This window comes from Malaya genurostris, chromosome 2 (genome assembly GCF_030247185.1).
Source record: "Malaya genurostris strain Urasoe2022 chromosome 2, Malgen_1.1, whole genome shotgun sequence".
Lineage (NCBI taxonomy): Eukaryota > Metazoa > Arthropoda > Insecta > Diptera > Culicidae > Malaya > Malaya genurostris.
Genome location: NC_080571.1, coordinates 94709577 through 94728619, shown reverse-complemented (window position 1 = coordinate 94728619; position 19043 = coordinate 94709577). Strand labels below are relative to the sequence as shown.

General features: G+C 36.0%; 1 protein-coding gene across 1 annotated transcript in view; it reads left to right on the top strand.

Moving 5' to 3' along the window:
- Positions 1-17491, top strand: part of LOC131430648 (SLIT and NTRK-like protein 4) — a 35978-nt gene extending 18487 nt beyond the window's left edge. Inside the window, exon 2 of the mRNA XM_058595773.1 lies at positions 15911-17491. Within this exon, the coding sequence (XP_058451756.1) occupies positions 15923-17098 (1176 nt within the window). The 5' untranslated portion in view covers positions 15911-15922 and the 3' untranslated portion in view covers positions 17099-17491. The remainder of the gene's footprint in view (positions 1-15910) is intronic.
- The last annotated feature ends 1552 nt before the right edge of the window (positions 17492-19043 follow it).

The following is a 19043-nucleotide window of genomic DNA, read 5'->3' as shown; positions in this document are numbered from 1 at the left end:
TGAATCATTCGAACTGAGTGATTTTAAGGCTGCCTGACTGTCGGAATAAAAAATAAATTCGTTTACCACAGATTCTCTGCTGAAGTGCCGATTGTATACCACACAGAATCGCGTAGATTTCTGCTTGGAACACAGTACAGTATCTATCAAGTGAATGAGACTGCTCTAGCCTCATTTCACGACAGTAGACACCAGCACCTGCACGACCAATCAACAGAGAACCGTCCTTATAACAAACTATGTAAATTTCATTTATTCTAAGACTGTGCATACATTAAACAAGGAAAATAATTACACCATCAAAACAGGACCCGGAGAACTAAGTGTCCGTATAAGTATTGTTGAGTTACTTATTAAAACATAAAAATAATTCTTGAAGATCAGCTCTTAAAAACAGCAACTATTAAATGAACACAACATTTTTACACTGTCATTCCTTCAGCTGATCGGAAAAACTTTATGAATGTTAAAATTACTTCTAGCTCACAAGTTGTTAATCAGTTCAAAATCTTCGCATAAATGATTTCTTTTTGTTCGAATATACACACTCAGAAAAATTTACATTTTAATGGATGCACTTAAAAGGAGCGTCGCGATTTACTTATACTCATAATTCAAAGCATGTAAAGATAAGTCATATCATTAGCTTTACAGTTAATTTAGCTTATTTATTTTTACATGTTAGTAGATTTAATATTGTGTCATCACCGAAAAAAATATGGCATACTTGAATTTACGTCAAGCATAAATTTAATTTTTTCCAAGAGTGTAGACAGAGTTGATTCAATTGAATAGTGTTTATTGATGTACTCTTTGAATTATCAATATTTTTGCATAACTCTCAGTGATGAATGTGGCTAATATTAATGTTTTTGATGCATAAGAATTTTTAAACACGTCCACACACTCAATTACTTTAACAATCCCCTCGCTATTTAACACAATCGCGAATGGTCATACCGTGCCGTGGAACGTTTTCTTTTTGTTTTGACTGACGTTCATGCAAAAAGAGTTCCATATTTTCTAATCTTGATTTAAATGTAAATGTATGTAAAAAAACGAAGAAAGGAAGTCTGTGGAAAAGCAAAAAAAAATCGTAAAAGAAATTGTTTTTTGCGATTTTATGTTTTTGGAATATTTTTATCAAAAAGCTGAGACTTTTCTATAGTAGAGTATGTATATTATAAAAATTTTACTTTCAGTTTTATGGTCGAACTAAATCGAATTAAAAGTCATTTAGGGGTTATCCTAAGTTTGTGCTCAGGGGAAATAACTGTTTTCACTTTTCTCTATGTTCCGTCTTAGACTTGATCGTGAAAAATCTTCAATGTTGGTCTCGAAACTATTTCAATTTTTTGTCATGTTAATTCATGGCAACACGAAGTGTTTTTGGATACGCTAGTCACTGAATATCGGTTTCAGAAGTTCCGTACATAATGTATGTATTTATGTAAGTATGTGTGAAGCGTCCATCAGTTCAAGTCAATAATAATAATAATGATAATAATAATAATAATAATAATAATATAATAATAATAATAATAATAATAATAATAATAATAATAATAATAATAATAATAATAGTGATATTTTTTTTAAAGTTCTTATTATTCGGCTTTGCACTTAAGTTTAACGCGGCCGTTAAATTTATTTTTTTTGCTGGATCTTGTAATTTTTTTCCTTAGAGGAGAGACACTTTCGCTATTATCTAGCGAATGAAGGGAAAGCAGTGGTTCGCTATTCACGCTTCCGTCCATTGGTTCGGCATCACTGTTATTGGCGTAACAATCGTTACTTATTTCACAGGCGTTGGGTAAGTTGTTAACTGCAGCTGGTGTACTTTGTTCAATACAAGATACTGATGGTTTCGTGTAATTTCGTAGCTGTCACAGGTGTACTGGGGATGCTTGGGGTTGGTGTGAAGGAAGCACCGTAGTCCTCTGGTGTAGCTGTCTCCTCGTCCAGTTTATCACATGGCTCACCGTAGTGAACAGCTTTTTGGCAATATTGACATGTGGCCATCTGATTGTCATAGGTAACAAGTGATTTGCACGGGATTCTTGTATCCTGACCCGAAGCCACATAAGAAGGTATAGGCCTCTTCAAGCGCATGTGTAACAAAAATACGCCATTTTGAATATCGGGGAAAAAGTTCTTCCACTTTCCTTTTACGATAGAGAGAATATCTCCGTATTGGGACATAGTTTAGCAAATATAAGGATCGATGACGCTTGAGGGAAGATCATGCACACGCACTTCTATAGCACTATCTTCCATATATACTGGAATGTTGTACTTAATGTTTTCGTGCTCCACATAGTGCACATTGTTATTGTCTTTTGTGAATTGAAGTGCATCCAACTTTTTATAAAACTGGATGTAAACAACATTATTCGTCTTATTGCATTGAAGTAAATGCACACGTTTAATGTCAAGATGCATTTGCTCCTCAAGCAAACCTTGAAGTTCTCGTATCGAAGGTCGAATTTTGCACTACCGGAAGTCAACAATAATTGTAATAAGCAACAGAATGATATGCTGTAATATACTATGATAAACATTGCACTTTAGGATGGGCTTTAACTTTTAAGCCATTTCGCACCCTCTCATACTGCTACTAACGCAGAAGGCGATAGCACACAGTCGACGCCGTGTTGACCAAATGTCATCATAGACACACAGGGAGACATAAGATAGAAACTTGTGAGGACTTAGTTATCTCACCATTTGACGACCTGTTTCAGAAGTTCCGTAAGTAATGACCAAAAACTCACCGGGATGCGCCCGAGATCATCAAATGAAGCTGAAGAGGAGGACCGATGGAAAAATGGCTACATCGCTGGGTGCGCTTGGCCGGGAAGTCAGTGCAACAGATACACAGTGTACAGTGAAAAAGTACCTGGCGAACATGAACATACACGTCAGGAAGCGGAAGTCGCGTCCACTGGTTCCGGAGATGCAGGCAGCGGCTGAATAAGATGGTCAATTCGATTTTCCGGCGAATCGCGACGTAGCGGTGGTGATGGATGACGAGTCCTATCTCACCCTGAATGGCAATGACTGGCAGGGCACTTCGTATTTTACTTCCCCCACGAAGGAAGAGAGCTTCGAGGCGATTTTCATTTCATACACCAAGTTCCCTAAGAAGGTGCTGCTGTGACTGACAATCGAAGCGACAAGGGGATGTGAAAGCCGCAATTGAACGGGAAAATTTATTGTACGAAATGCCTGCCGGAAGTTGTGTCGTTCTTCAAGAAACACCATAAGGGCAAAGACGCGGTGTTCTGGCCGGATCTGAGCGATCGTTGGAGGAGATGGAGCGGCTGAATATCGATGTAGTACTCAAGTCGGCAACGTCCCCAGCTGCGTTCAATCGATTTCTGATTTCTGAGACAACCTGAAGCGTAAGATCTACTCCAATAATTTTGTCACAAAAACTGATGAGGAGTCGATAAGTAAAACTAAGAAAGAACTAAACAGCATTCCTACACGCATGTTTTCGTCTGCCATGGAAAATATTCCGGTTAACTGTCGGATAGCCGTTCGTAAGAGTGTAGAATTATGTTGCAAGTAACCTATTTAGGAAATAATACTAGACGTAACTAGACGACATTACTATTGTTGTTGATTTATTTTCAGTTCTTTGCCGAGTTAAGTTGTTTTGTTCCGTTAAAACAATACAAACTAAGTGTGAAACTTACCTACATTCAGGAAATGTAGCTTTTAAATGTACTACCAAATTGAACAGCGTTAGAATCTTACTGATTCAGCATCTTACCCAGCATCTCATTTTGTCAGCGACTGCAATTGTATCTTTACCGAATTCAAATATGCACTTTGTGGTAGATAAGAGCTTAAACAAAAGATGTTATTAATGATTTCCCTCTTCACAGAACAACCAACCGCCCATGTGTAAAATTTAATGTGTACTAATTGATTCCATCATCCATCCGGAGGGCGGTAATGATTCGCATTGGAAACTCATAGCATTAAATAATGTATATGCTATTATCTGCTTTTACCGGGTTTCGGTTTGGTTACTGTACTAATGCTGGTTTGCAGTTAGCACTGAATGCTTTGCAGGCTTCACACAATTGTGGTACGCTGAAACGTCAAATTCGAACAATGTCTTCAACAAAAGATATGATACAACATTTCCCTGCCACCCAGTTTGCTTCTGTTCTACTGGTTTTCACTTGAAAAGTGGAAATGCAGACACGCCATTAGCAGAAGATGAACCTTCATCAACAGACACGTGATTGACGTGAATTTGTAAAGAGCTGTTCTACTCATTTTCCATGATATTGGAATGTTATTATTTGAATTGTTCTAGCTTTGCATAACTTTCCAATTAGCATACTTGAAATGAAAAGCAAAACAGTTCATGCTTCCTGTGATGCACTCTGCGCTCTCTTCCAGCTCCGTTTTATGCAAACTATTTCAAAATGCAGTCCAAATAGTGCAATAGTTAGTTCTAGGCAAATCAGCAAATCACCGCGTGGATCTTGTTTCCTTTTGCTGCTGAGCTGATTACGGATCCGAGAGTGAAAGCGAAATCAGAATTGTAGCTACGGACTGGACTATTTGAAATAATTTAACAGAAAAACGAAAATTTTACTCAACTTGCGACCGGTACACAAAACGAGTAGTAAAACACCACCTAACAAGCGGAGGTCAGACAGCGATGCTAATTCAATATGCAGTACCGTGCACAGTGCTTGCATGTTTTTATTGTTTATATTTGCAATGTCCGAAGACTGAGTCAGCATCCAGCATCGCTCAGTTCAGTTAATAAATGGTGGAAATGCAGATTCCGAAAGTTTGTGTTTTGTTTTGGTTTTTTTTTGCATATTCTCGGTTAGTTAGGCAGTAGGTTGGCGTATATTTTCTACGCCGAACTGTTTTCAGAGTGAATTTCTTTGCATTGTTGTTTTGGATTAGTCTTGCAGCATTGCAATCACAGTGAACTGCACCTTCGGCAAATACCCAGGAAAGTTTAATTGCAAGTCAACAAAAAGTTATGAAAAAAACATAAATTTAATTAAATTATTCTACTGCTTTTAGCAGGGAACTCTTGCTTCAGTGTGATTTGTTTTGGAAGTATTGAGCGTGATGGTTACGGTTTGATGCACATTCTTGATTCGCCAAAAAAGCATAGGTAGAAAATGCTTTTGCATACTTTTCGTTTCAGTAATTTGGTTCGGCTTTCATCCTGAAATTAAAGCGCTGTAACATAGAGCCCCACAGTAATTACCCGTCATAGTAAAAACAAGACGAGTGGGTAATATCAGAGGCATAACTAAATGACGTGAATACGAATAAAGCGGTCATGTTTTTTTTTCACTCCCGAATCGATAATAGTTCGTACTAGTTGATTGATTGTGTGATTTTGGAAATCTTTAATTTTTCACTTCCAGAATTGTAAAGGAGCATCTATACTAAAGTATAACTTATTCACGACAAATATATTCTACCAGACACGACGAGAGTTAAAACATTTCCCGGCCGGAAAACAACATACTGTACGAACTGTAATAATACGGACTGAACTGTGTTCGCAAGTTAGATTAAATGAAATGGATCAATTTTTCTTCAATTACTCAGTAGAAAACGCGGGAATGAATCTCTTCATCAAGGCTATATGTAGTTATTTCTTATTACGGAATATTTTATCATAAATTGCTAAGCGTATTTCCGATTATGATGTGCAAAAATTATGGTGCTGATTTAAGTACAACAAGAGATATTCACGATTAAGTTCTACCCATTCTTGTACTGGGTAAATTTTGAAAAGGTGCCCCATAATAAAGTAAGACGTATTTACGTCAAAATTGACGCCACAACTCAATGAAAATCACAACACTTGGATTATACGAAAATTGAGAAAACTTGTTGGGAACTAGTCCTATGGGACTGTTCGAACTGTTGACGTAATTAACTACACAACTATTGCCAAAATCACTGCTAAAAATTATTTTGAATACTTTGGCAACATTTTTATTGTGTTCCATACAAACTGATTTGCATCCATGCGAAATAGTTTTTTGAAAAAAAAATTCGATAATGTGTGATGCGCGGAAAAGAACCATTTAGTTTGTTGGTGTTGGTGATGAATGGTAATGATCACGACTATCCAGTATTCCATGATTAAGGTCATGCTGCGTTTCTCTCGAATGCGAAGAAACAACAAAATTTTTATGAAAATGTCTCTCGTGCGAAGCGAACGGTGTATAAAATAAATTCGCGGTAGGTCTTCATGCTGATGTGCACAGTAATCGCTTCGATGACATTAACGAACCGCAAAGAGCGCACAGATTGCGTTCGGTATTGATTCATGTTTTGTAAAAAGACTTTCTTAAAATGCACACACTTTCTTAAAATGCACACACTTTGAAATTCCTATGAAAACCGTGATGTATATTTATAAGAAAACATCGTCTCTGTTAGGGAAAACTGTAAGAATAGTAATCCAACTAGTGGTGTAACGATGGCTTTCTCATATTACTCATAACATTTTAAATATTACTGTGGAATTCGCAAAAACAACTGTTCATTGAATAGAAATAGGAAAATTTGTTCGGACTTAATCTAAAAAACTCTACAAATCCTATTTGCCCTGTAGTTCCGGAACCGGAAGAAGTATCTCCAACAACTTTAGGAATTCCGTAAGAAATTTAAAACTTTTCCTTTGAACCTATAAGTTTGTGATAATCGATTTGGCCATCTTGAGTAAAAGTGAGTGAGATTCTTTTTGCAGTTTTTAATCACCATATTTAATTCTTCCGAAACCGGATTCAGATGACCGGAATAGCAAAAGTTGGTTCATTTACAGCAACCAACATAACCTCCAAATTAAAACAAATTTGAAATTAGTTAAAACCAATTAAAATAAATCTAACAAACGAAGCGAACCTGCGTTTCTGTTACTTCTGCATATGTAAGTCAAGTTAAATAGCATGAATTGGTAGCATAAAACATGTAGTACGATAATTATTATTATTATTATTATTTTATTTTTTTTTTTGTATTATTATTATTGACATCACTACACCATCGGCATGGTATTACTGCACTACCGGCTGTAAAAATTGTTTTTACCAAATAAACTTCAATTCATTGACATTCTTTTTTTTTAACCTTTTTTTAACCTGGCTTTACATTCTTTTATTCTTTCGGTCGCACTTATAATATAATAGCTAAAATTTTTATCAACCGCAACACCGTCCTTTACCAATATCACATACTTGTAGCTGACATCCGTAACTGTTTCGTTTTCTTTATAGCGTGTACGTAATAGAATATAACACGCATCATTCGCTTTGTGTTTTTTTTCTTCCACCGTACCACCACGTACGGGTGTTGTATATATTGTCATTCTATATGACGAATTGAACACTTTGACACTCATCGCCCTGTAACTGGAGGTCAGATCCGGATAAAATTTCACAGCGGCTTTAAAGATAATTTAAGTTTTGATTAAAATCGACAATCGGTTCAAGCATCGCAGAGACATCGAAGTGAATTCTATTTTTGGAGATTTTCTTAATCACTTTCGGTGCTTCCGGAACAGGAAAAGGGGGGAACAGTTGTGCTGAATTAAGTTTCTATGCCCATAAACTAACAAGCTCTGTAAACTAGAAGAATATATCAGACAGTTTATGGGATTTGTACTTGTTTTTGACCATCGTTCGTGAAAAAGTATTAATGAAATTAGTAATTTTCCACTTATCACACTTTATTTCCGGAACCGGAAATCGGTTCCGGATAAAATGTTTTACAGATTTTTAGGAAACTATAAGCCCTTTCATTTGAATCTTAGTTTGTTAAATTCGGTAGAGTTGTTTCAGAGAAAATTTAGTGCACACAATTTTTTCACATGTAACTCCGGAACCGGAATTCGGATCTAAATGAAATGAAAAGAAAATAAGAAAAAAGGGTCATCCACTTGAAAAGAAAAAGAGAGTCAGTTGTTAGAGATTTGGGTGTACCTTTAGACTCACACCTTTCGATTAGAGATCACTATTCACAGCTCAGACAGATAGAAACCTTAGCTTCATCACATGGAATGCTAAAGAATTCACCGACCCGTACTGCTTACAAGCTCTATACTTTCCGTTTGTTCGTTCTATCCTGGAGGCATCATCACCCATCTGGTATCCTTACACAAACAAAACATAAAATTCAGAGGATTGTAATACCGAAGTAAGAATAAAATATTGAAAGAAGATGAATTTTTCAGTTAATTGATATTCTAGCATTCAGAATAGAATAATAATTTAAGCATTTCTCTTATCTGATTCAGATGCATTTTTTTCAGTTTTATCATTATTAGAATGGATCAATTGCACTCCATGAAATTTGAATACCTCATCAACAACGAAATAAGGTATAATAACTAATTTTGATGCTAAACATGCTATTCTACAATTTTTTGATTGCTTCGATTGAATATCATTAAAATATTATTTTGATCTTTGTTTGCTATTTACATCTACCCGGGTAAGCTGTTTGCAGTACATATTGATGCTTCCTATTCTCTCGCAAATCCAAATAAATGTGCCCTCACGAAGTCCAAAATCTTTCAGCTTTTTAAAGCTAAATGAATAAACAATCACTCGTAGACGGTTTCCGATCTCGACCAACCTGAATTGAATGGAATATGAAATTCAACTCTTGAAAATTAGGGAACGTAGTCGATTTCGCAGACCCATGAGGAAGATAAAACAATATGATATTATCAGCTTCCAAAAGCATTATCGCAGTGGGTTGAATTTTTTTATGCACACATGCCCTATAAAAGTTAATCAATAGCACGCAGGGGTTTTACATAACAAGCTCGTTGGGCGTCGCACGCGCCGCGAACTGATATCAGAAAGGGCTGTTGAAAAAGTTTATGTTTGCGGAAAATGGAAAATTGATTGCATTTTTCAAGCTGTCTTCCCGAAGGAATAGGCGATGTTTTCGTTGCCTTATGCGAAATCATGGGCTATAGGCCTTTATGTTTTCACCATTAAACTTTTGGGCTATAGCATGCCATCGAATAGTTTGCCAACTGCAGCCTGAAAGGACGAATAAACTTGGAAACATTGCAGGACCGTACGAGGAAGTTGAAAAATAAAGGTTTCCTTGTGATTGAAACATGCGATGGATTTTCAATCAGTAGAAACTTTGGCAAGGCCAGATAAATATTGAAATATCATCAGTTGACATTTTTGTATAATCATGGAGTTGAAAACAAACAAACAACTTCTCGTAACTTCACTTTGGTCGGTAGTGATAGGCTAGTGGTAACAGCTTTAATAACCGCTTCCTAACCCACCTACCATTGTGATAACGCCTTGCTCTGGTCATTCATTATCATCATCAAAACCGTTTTTGAACCAAATTTCGATAGATGGAATATTTTTCAGATTGATTCCGGTAATTCACATAAGTGTACGCACTAAGCTACATTTGTTAATTTTCTCATCTCTTGGCGAGTTTAGAACAGCCGAACTATCGAACATTCTCATTCTACTGATATATCAGCGAAAAATAAACATTTGTTGATAGCAGTACCTTAAGGGGTTACACCACTGTAGAATTTTCAAAAAATCGGAATTTTTTTTCATTGCAAAAGGTCATGTATGATCTTAAAAATAATATTCCAAAAAATGAAAAGCGGGAAAATTTTCTAGACGTCTTAATTTCGAGTATGAGATACGATCTTACAGCACCGAAAACTTTAAACGCGTTTATCTCAGAACCACGTTTTTTGAGCTGGCCGGAAACATAAGTCAAGTAAATCTTGACCAATCGATTCAAAAAATTTTACAGAATATTCTCGATAGCAATTTCCACAGAGGTACGTAAGGGTTTTTGAAAATTGTGAATATATTTTTTTATGAACAATTTTGTGATGAAAAAATGCGGTTTTATTTCCAAAGGGCTGTCATTTTACAGAAAATCAATAATTTAAAAAACTACGAGGATCAGCCTCATGGGGTTGTCCCAGGCATTGATGTGGAACAATGTAACCAAAATTTCTAATGATCGAAATTTTCAAATAATCGTCACACTTTTGAATCCGCAAATGCACGAGAGTCTGCTCAGATTGATCTTTATTTGGAACCAACACCGCACGCGCGAACCCAGGATATAAACTCTATTTGTCGTGATTTGTATTTGTTTTATAGCCGACGAAATTACATCAATAGCCCAAATGTATGCAATTATATGTTTGTAAATGCTTACGATAAGGATATCGACATTTAAGCTTCTCTTCGCGAAGCTTGTGTTCAAGTTTTGTATGCAAGCAGTTATTTTTTTAGCGTTTCTCTACCATTACTACCATTCGGCGAATTCTTCATCTTATACAAACTAGAAATTAATCTTATGTACTCAAAATTTACCCTGGGATAGCTGTCAATTTCTCAGGCGAAACGACATAACATGGAATTTCATCCGATCTTGCATGACACAAGATTAGATCATTCCAATTACAGCTTCAAAACGTTTTATGGCACTTTTTGTCTTGCTGTTTAGCAACAACCTATCTCTAGCATGCTACACGTAGGACTGAAACGTTAGCTATAATTTTGCTTAAATTTATAGCTTCGCGTGCTTCCAACAGCTTCGCTTTTGCGTCGATTGACCAATCAGAGTGATGCTTTCCCTTTGATATATCGCTTCCTCCTTCAAAACTGTCGACTATGGCAGGGAAATCCGGTATGCCGGAGATTATTTGCAGACCAAATAGGACACTGCTAGCTATTAATCAACATTTCAATGACATACAATTAAAAATACATGGCTATGAACGTTTAAATCAATACGTAGAAATATTTCAGATCAAATGGTGACATAATATTAATAATTGATACAAAATTGACTGAACTGTGATTGTTCAAAACCTGACCACATTTCTACGTGTATATTTATTGAGTTTCTAATTTGCACCCCTATATAGAAAACAAAAATGTGTTCCACATTAAAACCCCTACGTACCTCTATGCACATTGTGATATGAAATTAGAAAATGTTTTGTTTTTTGTTCTAGATCGAAAATTGCGGGAGCTGAATTTCCGGCCATCAAAATGCAGCACTTTCGCGGAAATGCCGCCAAGCCGCCATTTTGTTTTTCAATTTTTAAAACTGATCATTTTTTGTACTTAAATATACATATTTAAAAGTGCTCTATACAAAATTCAGATTACTCCATTTTTTGGATCCCAAAATAATTCCCCAAAAACAGTCCTTCTCCTTTTTTTCTACAGTGGTGTAATCCATTAAGGTACTGCTGTGATGAAATGTTATTTTTACGGAAAAAATTAGCTACCATGGTTTGAACAGCTGAGATTGGTAATCCAATTTAAGTCTGTAGTTCAATAACATTCCCTGCCCCGCCGAAACTATCAGCGATTTTTTTACGCGTAAAAACGAACGTACCGCGCAAGAAACCGTGCAAAAAACGCGTAACTTCGGAAATCTGCGTAAATTCAATTTTTTTATGCCAAATGCATGAAACGTCCAGATCTAGTGTAATCTCAATTTTTTTTAATCGACTTGGGCCTAAGAAAAATTGAACATTTTTCTGATGCCAAATGTCTTAGAAATGCATGAAACGTCGAGATCTGCTGTAATCTAAAAAAATTGTTTTGTTTCAAATCGTCTTTGCAACTGGGTTCAGTTGAATTGGGACTTTCTTCGGATTCGGGTACGGTACAGATAAAGATTTTTATTGGGTACGGGTCGGGTTCGGGTATGGGAGAAAAATTAATCTCGGGTTCGAGACGGGTACGAATAAAAGGTTTTTATTTTCGATCGGGTACGGGACAGGTTCGGGTTTGAAAAAATGCTTACCCGTCATCTCAAGGGGGTCCAGCCCCCTGAAGATTATGACATAATTCATTAACTTAGTTTAACTTTAAATCAATACCCAAACGGAAGACACAGTATTCAAACTTGTATACCTTCTTCGATCACTAAAATTGTTCTACCACTTCTAATGGGATGCGAGGACAACTTAATTGATAGTGTCGCTAACGCGTTTCATTTATCGTTTATTGTTTTAATCCTACCCGTATGTCTTTATATCACAAGCGAACATCAAAAAGTAGTATTTGATACATTTTCTTTACTTTTGGTTACCCGATAAAGATATATGACATGTTAAATCTTTTTTTTCTAAGAAACTTCCTGCTACAATCATACGAATTGCTAGTACTAAGTTGAATTCATCCACAGAATTGATTTCACAACAAACCAAGTCCCTCTTAATTTCACTTCCTGCTATTTTTCACTTAATTCATATTTAAGTTATTCCTTCTTTCTCGCATTGGAATATTCGGGCCATGTTATAATAAGTAGCAAGTAGTTCTACTTAACTACCGATCCAATTGAAAGTCAGATTCCATAATTTGAAAGCTAAGAGTCTTCACTAGTTAGCAGACTGCCAATTGGATTAAAAATTGTTGTTAAGAATAAAATTAGCTCATTTAGAAGAAACAAAACGCATTTTCTACGCATCGTAGATTTTCTGGGGTTAAAACCGGGGATAAATAAGCGATATAATAATAATAATAGACCTTCTGGTCTCACCATACTCAAGTACGTCTCCAGTATAAGATATTATATACCAACAATGTTATGATATTTGCGACATAACAAAGACTTCTTCAATTTAAATTATTTCCGAGCAAGGATTTCATCCAAGGTGGAAACTCTATCTCCCGATCTTCTTAATACACGAACTCGACGTTCTCGGGTATGGGTTTATATAACTTCTGGTCCGAGGAGAGAAAACAATATATTGCGATATTATTCTGGGATATGAGTAAATTACAAAGCAGCACTTTTAGCCCCTCCAAAAGATTGATTGGAGGCGATGCCCTCCCAATATTTTGGCAACTGGAATAAATATTTGAAAATTTCCTAGAAATATCTCATGGCATAACACTTTTTTCTGTTATCCCCGTAGTTTGTTTCCGTAATCATCCATATTTCTTAACTAAGTTACTACAATTTTTAAAGTAATTTACTACAATCTGAAATTTGCTATACTTTACCACCTTCGAATATTGGTTATTACTTTGAAATAATAAGGAAAATGTTTGTGATCGTGTCAAAACATCCGGAAGAGAAACTAAATCTTTAAATGCTTAGAATAGAAAATTTTAATGAGTTACGACGCTCCTTTTATGTGCACCTATAAAGACGTAAGTTTACACGATTTTTCAAAGTGTGTATCTAGAAAAAAATCGTGTAAATTGACATCTTCTAAGATCAACATTTTCAAGTTTCTACAATGTTGATCTAACGCACTTTGAAAGCATTCTGACATACATTGAAGTGCTGAAGCATGTCAGTTTACAGGCGGAGTATGTTTGATACATATTTAAATCAACCATATAGAATTATGTTCTTATGAATTGAATCATATGTGGATTTGCGTCCAGAGATGTCCATCTCCTCTGTATGACGAAGAGCAAGAAAAATTTCTCCCCTCGCACTGACAACTTCACCGAGATCTCTTCTCTTTCACATATATACACCACTGTTGTATAAAGTGTGCACGCATAATGAGTGCGTTTGTTTATTTCCTTTTACCTCCTCCACTGAATCGCACCAAAGTGCTAGAGCATTAGCTAATAAATTCTCTGAGGTGGATGCAGATACTTTCACAGAGGTGTACATGCCGGTGAGCACTCTGCTGTATGGTTTGCGTAGAAGAAGCGTGGGCACGCAAAATCAGCAAAATAAAACAATTTATCGTTAAATTTTCGGGTTTCATTGCAAATATATTATTGACCCGTTATATTATTGACTTGTTCCGCCCAAGTAGTTTCTGGTTTGAATTCGGAATTTGTAAAACCAGGCAGCACATGGATCGTCAGATAAGGATGAAATTTTAGGATCTTCGTTGTGTCATTTGGGGAAGAACTTCTATCTTTTCATTGATCAGTATGTATGAGCCCATTTTCGTCCGAGTCAAACTATTCAGAACCTAGAATGAAAAGTGTTTTCTAAGTAGATGGAGTATCAGCAATGACCACTGCTCATAAAAGTGCACTACTTGTTAATTTTGAGAAAGAGATCCATGTCCAGTCAACGACCAATGCGGAATAGTAGTTCCAAAATTGTGTTATTTCTTTCGTTTACCCTCTCAGTTATTTTCGGTTTTCCACTGAAAATCTTATACTACCCAGTCAATATTAAACCGAAGTTTTAAGAATCGATAATGACAGAAAACGATACGCAATGACTTTTACTTGGTGGTGCTCGTATCCAGTGTTGGTGATTGCTGAAAATTTGACAGAAGCTGCTCGATTTTTATGTATATTGTATACAACATTTTCAATCCGGTAGAAGATGCTACAAGAATTCGAGTCTCTCAATGCATGAACCTAGAGGGAATTTTTCTACATTTCTTCGCTCCACTTCATACTCTGAGTATTTCATGACCCTTAAAAAAAATTTCAGTCTGTTAATGATCGCCGCTGTATGGAATTTACCAAGAGAGAATCGCAAGTTGATAATTATCGCAGAAAATCGAATCGATGATTCGACTTGATGATTCTCATACTAGGTTGCAATATTTAAAATCCCTTGTGTGGAGCATTCACATACATTTTCATAGACACAAATTGTACAAAAGTTATATGCACATAGTTAGAATAAGCGGCAATAGTAAAATGATTCTATCGCAATTATCCACTGCCCATACAGAATCGGATCGCGAAACGAGAATAAGTGACCGTTTGTTGCTTCAGAGAGAATCCCCACAGCAGCGTGCTAGCCGTTGATTCTCAGACGGTTCACCGAGCGAAATTCGCTCTCGCACTGGTGTCTATTATATGTTAAATGTACTATGCCGTTTTTTGTTGTTGTTGCGATGATTTCCGTTTCTCTTTGATGGCACTGATTCAATCGTGGAAGAGTTGCGAGTGAACGTTCTTTGATACGATAGAAGCCATCCTTGCTCGTATCTATAAGAGTTGTGGTATCTAGAGTGTGATAGCTTTGATTTTTTTTATATTTTATATTATCTATTGAATAAGAATTCAACTAAAATGCCATGCAAATGATATTTTCGTTTCCTCTTGTCGTAATGCTCTCTCTTCGTTTGTTTTAAATGCTCATTAATGAATGAGACAATAAAAAACGATGATGAGGCTGTCGGATTGCATTCTTTAAATGAAAATACGTGACAATTTTAAGCTCTAACAATGACATTTTTAATTATTGCTGCATACGAGTGCTTAGGCAGTTCTTTCAAAGGACGTATCAATTTTTATGCAACACATATAGAAAGGTTATGACCGGGTTGGCAATTCAATAAATAGGGCGCTGGTCTTACAGGCCAATTGTCGTATGTTTGAGCCCCGACCTGGAAGGATTTTGAGTGTCAGTAGGATTGTAGTACTAACCATTTAATGATTCTGTAAGCTATGCATCGTCTGTGAAGTCTTTTGAAATATAGAAGCCAAATTCCTTAAAATGAATGTAATACCGAAAAGGTTATGCAGGTTTTTAACAGTAGACACGCGTTACTTTAGCAGTATTGCACAATTATTGAACTATTTTTTGCTACGCTACTGCTTCTTAGAACCAAAGTGAAGACACTGTATTCGACTATATCACAATTCTTTGATTGAAAGTCGAAAAATCCTCATGCTAACTCTACTAATGAGATGACTATTGGAACAGTAATCTTATGAAAAATCTTACAGAGATGGAGACAATTACAATATTGTAACACTTTTCACCACATTGTTAGTATGATGAAATTTATAAATCTTAAATAGTTTGCGTACAAACCTCAATAGTTAAGCTAAGATCAATAAAAAAAACTAATTATTTCAACAAGTATTCAAACTAGTTGCCAAGTCGAGCACAACAATTAAATCTTATCTTTTCCATATCGTTTCAGAATTTGTACAAAATGACAAACCTACTCAGTATCGCTATTCTCCTGCTGGGATTCGCTGTATTTTCGAACGCTAGTGATTGCGGAGAGAAGTTCCGTGGCAAATGCAGCTGCGGGCAGCAAATGTACAACTATCAGACCCGCTACGTAGTAAACTGTACCGGTGAAGGATTCCGAGATACGGCCGTACTGGAGTATCTACCAAAACAGACAGAGGTGGTTATTTTCACCGGGAACTACATCGAAGAACTGCCGTGGAACGTATTTGGTGCCATCAATGATCTCGTAAATCTCACCATCGTAGATATGAGCAACAACCATATACGTGAGATCCGTGGAAAAACGTATCATCACGTACCGAATGTGAGGCGGTTGATGCTGAACCATAACAACTTAAGCATTTCCCGATATGACGATGACGAATATAATCATCACCATCCGCGAGTGTTCTCTAACTTTATCAATCTAATGGAACTGCATCTCACGAATGCGTTCTCTGATAATACATCTGCGGAGTTGTCGGCAGATCTGCATGACATTTTCGTGAGCAGTAATCTGACCAAGTTAGTTAAACTTCATCTCGAGCAGAACGAGATATCGAAGTTCAACGATAAACGAGTATTTTGCGATTTACCAGCCCTGCTAGATCTCTATCTTGGCGACAACCTGCTAACGGCGATCAATTTCAACGTCACCTGTTTGAGTAAGCTCCGCTTCCTGGACCTGGAACGTAACAAATTTGAAGATCTACGACCACATGACATTAACATGTTGGATTCGCTCCAAGCACTTCCCGGACGATCGGTGAATCTCATGGTAGACTTCACTTTCAATCCATTCAACTGCAACTGCACTTTGAACCCATTGTACGAGTGGATGCGCAAAACGAATGTGACCGTGCGAAATCGTGAAAATCTCATGTGTTTCCGAAATAAGAAGCACCAGGAGTCAATTCTATCACTTAATATGAAAAAATGCCAAAAGGCCCGAACGGGAAAACGAGATCATACCGTCACCCTAGTGTTTGTACTGATCTGTTTAAGTTGTATTCTAGTGGGACTAGTTGGATCATTGATCTACGTGAGTAAAGACAAGCTGAAGACTTTGATCAGTCCGATGGTTGATCACGTTTCTAAGAAAGTACATTATTCCACAATTAAGGATGAAGAAGCACCCGAGCAATACGTATGATGCACTGAGATGAAACTGCGGAAACAAAACGGTTCGCGTGTGGTATTTTTGTAGAACAGTGATCGAGATGGAACCACGGAAAAAGATCTAATCATATTCATATCCAAGTTTAGCTAAGCTTAAGCCCAGTAATGTAAATATTAAAAAAAAAATTTAACTTTACATTGTTTAAGAAAATCAAATTAATGCAACTAACGCTAAAAGCAGGATCAATTCAAAACTTAAAAGACATTGTTACTTAAAATGACCTTAGGTTGACTAGATTAGGATAGATATTTTAAAGCCAATTTTTTATTAAAAGGTATTTAGTTATAATAAAGAAATATTTCCAAAAGAAAAATACGAGATGTGACAAATGAAATCATTACTCGAATAAATGTTTAGGTTCTTTGATTCATGGGAGTATGATTGTTAGAAAGAAAATCGAATCGATATAAAGGTATAATACTTAAATAAATATATCGGACAATTGAACTATCCATAGAACAATAAATGGACACACTAAGAAAAAACCACGTAAATTCACGTCTTCGGAAACCAACATATTCGAGTGTCAAAAATGAAAGTGCTGAAACATGTAAGTTTACTCTGCTTGAATAGCTGGGTATGTTTGACACATATAATCATATGTCAATTTGTGTCACCTGTAAATGGTATATTTTTAACTGTGTATTGAAATTCTATGTTTGACATCAGTTAGATATCAACACGACGTACATTTAATTTTTGAATCTGAATGTTGGGTGTAGGGTAACTCTAATATATCTTAGACCAGCGTACATACACAGATAAAAATATTTTGTGAATTTACATCTATTTTCATACACATATTTGGAGCAGGGTATTAAACATAAAATTACTTTACAATTCTGTACGTTTCAATACAATTTAATCGCAAAATAAGCGTTAATTGAAAGATACAGTTATATTCATTGAAAAATCAATGCAATTCAATTTAGTTTTGCATCGATGAAGGCTTTGAATCAAAATTTCGATTCAGCCCATGTCTATTCCATGTTACTATTGATTTACATCTCGTGTAAATTTCATTCTTTCTTTCTGTGTGTCTCTGGTCGTAATCAAAATAAAGTAATTGAACATATTCAAGCCAAATATTATGAAAATGATAGTTTATTCATTACGAAATTTAATTCATCTGATTCCGTTGATGGTAAAGCTGGTTGTGAAATTAGCTAGTATTTTACATCATTTCGACATAGATTTAACGTAGATCCATGCTGGTTATGCTGGCTATTTATAAGCATGATCCGCTTAGCTGAAATATGATCGTATAGTGGTTCTCAGCAGGCTTTAATTCTCTCACTCTATCTGAGGAAAATGAGTAAGTAATTAGCCCAGGTGTTGACTTTCGTTTTCTTTATAGCGTGTATTAAATTGAACAAAGTCCGCTGTGTGCATTGTTTGTAAAGGCGAATTAGATTTTCTTCTTCCGTGCCAGCTCGTACCGATGCGTACTGGTTTTGTATCGTCAATTTATAAAGCCGCGTGGAAGCTTTGACACGCATCGCCCTGTAATTGGGGAACCGGAAGTCAGATTCGGATGATATTTCATATTAGCTTTTGAGACAATATGAGCCTTAATTTAAATTAATATTGGTGAAAATCGGTTCAAGCATCGCTGAGAAATCTCAATGAGTTTTACTTCTGAATCGAAATGAGTTTTACTTCTGAAGAATAACCGAAATCGGTTTGTTTGATCGTCTACTGATAAAAACTATCAATTGGAGAAGATTTGAGGTCGATTTAGAAAACTTTTTACGGTTTTTCATCCTTTTCAGTGATGGTAAAAAAATTTTAACGCACTTTACCCTATATTTCCGGATTCGGAAGTCGGATCCGGATGAAATTCAGGAATTACGTATGGAACCACAGGACCTTTCATTTGAATCCAGGTTTGTGAAAATCGGTCGTGCCATCTATCAAA